Source organism: Acipenser ruthenus, chromosome 14 (assembly GCF_902713425.1).
Source record: "Acipenser ruthenus chromosome 14, fAciRut3.2 maternal haplotype, whole genome shotgun sequence".
Classification (NCBI taxonomy): Eukaryota; Metazoa; Chordata; class Actinopteri; order Acipenseriformes; family Acipenseridae; genus Acipenser; species Acipenser ruthenus.
Genome location: NC_081202.1, coordinates 2,290,125 through 2,296,124, shown reverse-complemented (window position 1 = coordinate 2,296,124; position 6,000 = coordinate 2,290,125). Strand labels below are relative to the sequence as shown.

At 43.7% G+C, this 6,000-nt stretch overlaps 1 protein-coding gene across 1 annotated transcript; it reads right to left on the bottom strand.

The window, feature by feature from the left end:
- Positions 1-211: 211 nt before the first annotated feature.
- LOC117419374 (ATP-sensitive inward rectifier potassium channel 8-like) lies at positions 212-5,831 on the bottom strand. Its single transcript, XM_034032073.3, has 2 exons — positions 4,536-5,831; positions 212-2,819 (listed from the first exon to the last, which is right to left on the bottom strand). Exons 1-2 carry the CDS (start codon positions 4,880-4,882, stop codon positions 1,916-1,918), a joined length of 1,251 nt encoding a protein of 416 aa, XP_033887964.1. The 5' UTR covers positions 4,883-5,831; the 3' UTR covers positions 212-1,915.
- Positions 5,832-6,000: the final 169 nt, after the last annotated feature.

The following is a 6,000-nucleotide window of genomic DNA, read 5'->3' as shown; positions in this document are numbered from 1 at the left end:
ATTTAGCTGGGGTCTGATTGCTAGCACCTAGTCATTTCAATAATATACCTAAACAGGGGAAGTCTGCTGGACTCGAGTGAGCTTCTAACCTTGCAATAAAGAACTTGCAAGAAAGCTGTTTGAAGCTTCAAGCCTGGGTTATTACTCCCAAAATGACATCCCACCTTTCACTGTTTAATTGAATAAAAACTCAAACAAGTAAAACAAAATGTGATTTATTCATATTTATTTAACACTTGTCAAACAGTTTATAGCATATTTGTGTCTTAGTGCCAGTCGTAATTACGTGCTCTATCACTAAACTTCAGGCTTGGTGTTGAGAAAAACAAAGTAAAGCAGCTGGACACAGCAATGTTGCTTCTGATATTAACAGAATCACTTTCCCAGGCCCGCTGCGCGCGTGTGGTAATATGTAGAAATATTGTGAAGTGCACAAGCTATTACATGTACAAGCAACATAGCAAAAACCAGACGCACTGCAAGGTACTATATCAAATAACATTTTCAGTGTTGCGTTACAGATTACAGAGTGGTAACAGTTATACAAGCTATTTCCATACTGCTTACGACTCTCAGATAGGTATAATGGCAGTTTGTATTGTGTAGTGAGGTACCCCTCTGCTGGTTCCCCTCTCTTACACTTCCTTTGTTTGCTGACTGCATGGTACCTTTGGGCACAGATGGTTAATCGGAATTTGATTCCCGTTCAATGATTATATGTGTAGAGTACTAAAAAGAAGCTTAGTAAAACTACTGTAGTACTACTATATATCGTATGACTGAGTGTGCAAAGTAATGAGTGATAAGTATATGAGAAGAATGCATGTCACGTACAAATGGGAACTGGTAAACGTACCATTCCAAAATACAAGATACAGTACATCGGACACATGTATAGAAAACAAGTATTAAGCACAAGAATTGCTTCAGATCCTAGACAATAAATACTGTTGTTTAATGGTAAGAGCACATCTTTGTGCTAGAGGGCCCTATTCACAAACCCTTTGTTCTAGCTTTATTGAAAGGCAGTTTATTAATGAAAGAATCATGAAACCGTTCCCCACTGTTTCTAAAGCGTGTTCTTTCAAAGTGCCCTCTAACCTCTGAGGATGTTTTAATCACTGCCCGCCTCGTTCACACAGCCTTAACTCAGGAGCTATTTAAAGATTTAGGACTCGATTCTCAAAGCTCGGTACTCCAAATCAGCATTAACTTGCTTTATTCAGAAATGAAGAAAAAAACACCGACCAAAGTTACCAAGCCAGAAATAAATTCCTCAGACATTTAAATTATGGGTTTGTTAACAGGCTTGGGGTGTTTTCCTTTAGAAACAAAATAAGCTACTAATGATTTGGGGTAAATAGCGTTGAGAATCTAGCCCTTATTTTTCACAATTTGCTTTTGTGAATAAAATACAGTTTGACATGATGCTGGCTTCTTTAATAAAAGAAAAGTTTAGAAAAGTTTTAAGAATCACTTAATTTTATTAATGAAATCAGAATCAAAATACCCTTGGGCTAAATTCTCAAAGCTATCCATTCCACTTCCTCATTAGCACCAGTTTTTCAGAAAGGAGAAACGCACCCAATGAAGTTACCAAACTAGAAATAAACAACAGACTTGTAATTCAGGGGCTCGAATGAAGTATTACGTTGTTTCTTATTCATTTTAGACTATTAGTTTAGGAGTAAATAGCATTGGAAACCAGCCCCTTGAGTTAAAGCTTTGTGAAGAGGATCCGTCTGTTCAATCGAGTGGGAGTTGAAGATCTGTGAATAGGGCCCACAGTGTGAAAATATCCAACATGCTGGCAAAGACACAGAAATCCTTCTAACACTGGAACAATGAAGAAGAGTGAAGTTCTGAGGTATCCCAAAGTCACGACACATGCCAGCAAACAGGATGTCACAATGTGTCATGTTTCGGGCACATTCTGGCTGCCGTCGGGGGTTAAGAACTGCACCTTGGGCACCATCAAAGAGGAGTTGTTCCTCCTCATGGAGTTGTTCCGTCTCATGGAGTTGTTCCGTCTCATGGAGTTGTTCCTCTTCCTCAGCGAGTTCTGGTGGGAGAGCTCGCTCTTCTGCAGGGCCTGGATGAGAATGGACGGCTTCTCGTCCAGCTCTCTGGCGCTGCAGCGGGGCGCCGCCACTTTGGCGGTGTTCCCAAACTTGGAGTAGTCCACGGAGTAGACACCATCCTCCTCGGTGACGATGGGCACGAAGCGATGGCCCCACTGGATCTCTTCGGGCATGTAGGAGGTCCTGGCCTGGGTGGTGATGCCCGTGGTCTCCACCACTCCTTCCAGGATGACGATGATCTCCAGGTTGCTGTCCAGCAGGTCGTTGAAAGACAGGTCGTACAGTGGGCTGGTCTTGTCGATGGTGTGGGAGATGATCAGCGGGGCCACTAAGAAGATGTTGCTGCACTCAATGGGGTTTTCAGTGTGGACATCGATTTGGTGGATGGGGATGACCTCCCCTTCTGGCGTGGTGGTCTTCTTCACCACCTGCATGCGCACGGCTGCCCCAATGATCATGCTCTTGCGCAGGTCGCCCACGCGGAACATGAAGCACAGCTTATTGTTCCTCACGGCGATGACGGCGTGCCGGCTGAAGATCAGGGTCTCAGCCCTCCTATGCGCCTGGGCAGTCTTCATGAAGATGCAGCCCAGCATGACGGCGTTGATGATGAGCCCCGCGATGTTCTGCACGATCAGGACTGTGATGGCCGTGGGGCACTGCTCCGTCATCATCCGGCCCCCGAAGCCGATGGTCACCTGCACCTCAATAGAGAAGAGGAAAGCTGACGTGAAGGACCTGCGGAGCATTACAGAGACAAGAGAGCAGGTTAGCGTAGTCATTTTCCATTATCAATCACCAGTTCAAAATGATAAGACTCAAGCTTTCACTCCCATTAATTATGGCTCTCTCAGATAGTGATTTTTTCACATATTTTTCTTCTCAACACGTTACTTATCAAGTACTTATACAGTAGCTTCAATTAGAAAGAAACACCTAAATAAATATAACATTTTCATATCAAATTATGGAGAGTCTCAAACAGGCTGGGAAGTGCAATCATTTTTGTATCAACTATATATATATACTGCTGTGCAAAAGTCTTAGACATGTTGCATTTTTCTACTCTGATGCATTATGAGCATCAACAATTTACTCAAAGCCTCCACTAGTGTTTTCTACTATTATAACAACCTTGACTTGCATAAAGAAGGAAAGACATTGAGTGAAATAGCTCGCATCACTTGATTTTCAAGGTGTGGTATCCGAAGAATAATCAACAAGGACTGCAACACACCATTTAAGTCCTGATTTCAAGAGTAACCTTCGTACTGTTGATTTGATGGACAACGACACCTGTGCCTTCTGTCTAAGACTTTTGCACAGCAATATATATATATATATATTATTGCAGAATAGTGAAAATATGAATGTGAAAGTTATCAATAAAACCAGCAAGTGGAAAAAAACTAACAAGTCTTATTTCATGAAGCTTAATAGAGTACAAAGAATGTGTCAGGAAGAGAGGACACAATTTACCTATACACAAACCAGACAGCCAACAAGCGTTCGTGCAAGGCTGAACTATGAACATATGTGCTGTACAGGAATGCATTTCACTGAATTTATAATGTATTTCAGTGATGATTATAAGCATTGCACCATTGCACACCCATAACGTCCCATAGCGCCCATAATTGGAAACATACAATACAATAAAAATATATATATATATATACAGCATATATACACACACACACACATACGCACACACACACACACATACGCACACACACACACACACACACACACACACACTCACACAGAGACACACACTCACACACACACACACACACACGCACACACACACACACACACTCACACAGAGACACACACACACACACACGCACACACACACACACACTGACACACACACACACACACAGACACACACACACACACACTCACACAGAGACACACACACACACACTGACACACACACGCACGCACACACACACACACACACACACACAGAGACACACACACACACACACTCACACAGAGACACACACACACACTCATACACACACACACACACACACTGACAGACACACACTGACACACACACGCACGCACACACACACACACACAGACAGACACACACTGACACACACACACGCACGCACACACACACACACACAGACACACACACACACACACTCACACAGAGACACACACACAGTCACACAGAGACACACACACACACACTCATACACACACACACACACTGACACACACACGCACGCACACACACGCACGCACACACACACACACACACACACACACACACACTCACACACACACACACACACAAAGAAACGTTCTGTCATCACTGAAGCAGACACATTATATAGTACTGGCTTTTATCTCATTCACGAGGTACATGCCCTTATAAAAATAAAGGCTGGAGAAACTTCACAAGACAGATGGAAATACATTTCAAACTGCACCTACTTGACATTGGTTACACATGGGTCAATCCCCAACCGATTGGGGTTTAGATCACCGTGCCCAAAAGCGACCAGCCACCAGACCATTGCGAAGAGAAGCCAGCTGCAGAGGAAGGACATGGTGAAGATGACCAGCGTGTATCGCCACTTCAAGTCCACGAGCGTGGTGAAGACGTCCTGGAGGAACCTGCCCTGCTCGCGGATGTTTTTGTGCGCCAGGTTGCAGGCTCCGCTCTTGGTGATGAAGCGAGCTTTCTGCGGCCGGTCTCTGAAGCGGGGTTTGCGGACCAGCCCCGGGGTGATCACCGGCAGCACAAACTCCTCCGGAATGATGCTCTTTCTAGGAAGCATTCTTGAAGCATAGTACAAAACAAAACAAAGCACGCCGCGAGCCTGCTGGCAGGGAATGGGTTGTATAACAATTCTGAAAACTATTTAATTCAACATAATATGTTGCCCACACCTTTGGATAAGAAAGCTATTTTTAAAATACACACATCTGTGTTTCCAAGAGTCCAATACGTTTCATAACGTGATCTCACATGAAAAAGATCTGAAGGAGCATGCCAGGCTGATTTCAATAGCTCGAACAGGCGCAGACTTTCTTTCTTTCTAGATACACAAATGGAAAACCTGACTGAACTAAGCCTCCAAATCCAATAACAAGGCTCCCTTATCATACACGAGTAAAGGACGCCTATTCTCTCCCCCCATAACTTTTAAAATTAACAAATTGTCCCAAACAAGAAGCGCCGCTGTCTAAGCAGGACCCGAGCACCTGTGTCACGCGTATTTACAAAACAAATAAAAACGAGCAGACCCTTTGCTTGGATGGTTCAAGTCCATATCAACCTAATTGTAAACTCCCGAAGTAAAAGTTGCAAAAGCTGCGTCTTGATGAATTTACAAGGCATTCCCCAGTGCAGACCAACGTCCCTGACGTAATTAGAGGAGGAAGAGAAGGAGGATCTTGCAAGTCTGTGCTTTTAATCACGACTATGATTTTCAATGACTATTGTGGAGCTGTTCAGCAGTACCCGTGATCTGTGGATTTCACTCTAAAGAGCTCGTGTTCAGATACATGGCATCATTTATTAAAAAAAAAAAAAAAAAAAAAAAACTCGTATTAAACTGCTTGTGCCTTATTATACCTTACAACGGAATACCATGTATACAGTTTCGAAGGGTAGAATAGCAAAAATATGGCAACGCACAGACAGCACCGTGCAGTAGCCTGCATAACACAGTGTTGAAGCACAGACAGCACCGTGCAGTAGCCTACATAACACAGTGTTGAAGCACAGACAGCACCGTGCAGTAGCCTACATAACACAGTGTTAAAGCGCAGACAGCACCGTGCAGTAGCCTACATAACACAGTGTTGAAGCACAGACAGCACCGTGCAGTAGCCTGCATAACAGTGTTGAAGCACAGACAGCACCGTGCAGTAGCCTACATAACACAGTGTT

Coding starts and splice junctions, on each gene's coding strand:
- LOC117419374 (XM_034032073.3), bottom strand. CDS start 4,882: ATGCTTCCTAGAAAGAGCATCATTCCGGAGGAGTTTGTGCTGCCGGTG. Junction 2,820..4,535: donor CCATGTGTAACCAATGTCAA/GTAGGTGCAGTT, acceptor AATGCTCCGCAG/GTCCTTCACGTCAGCTTTCC.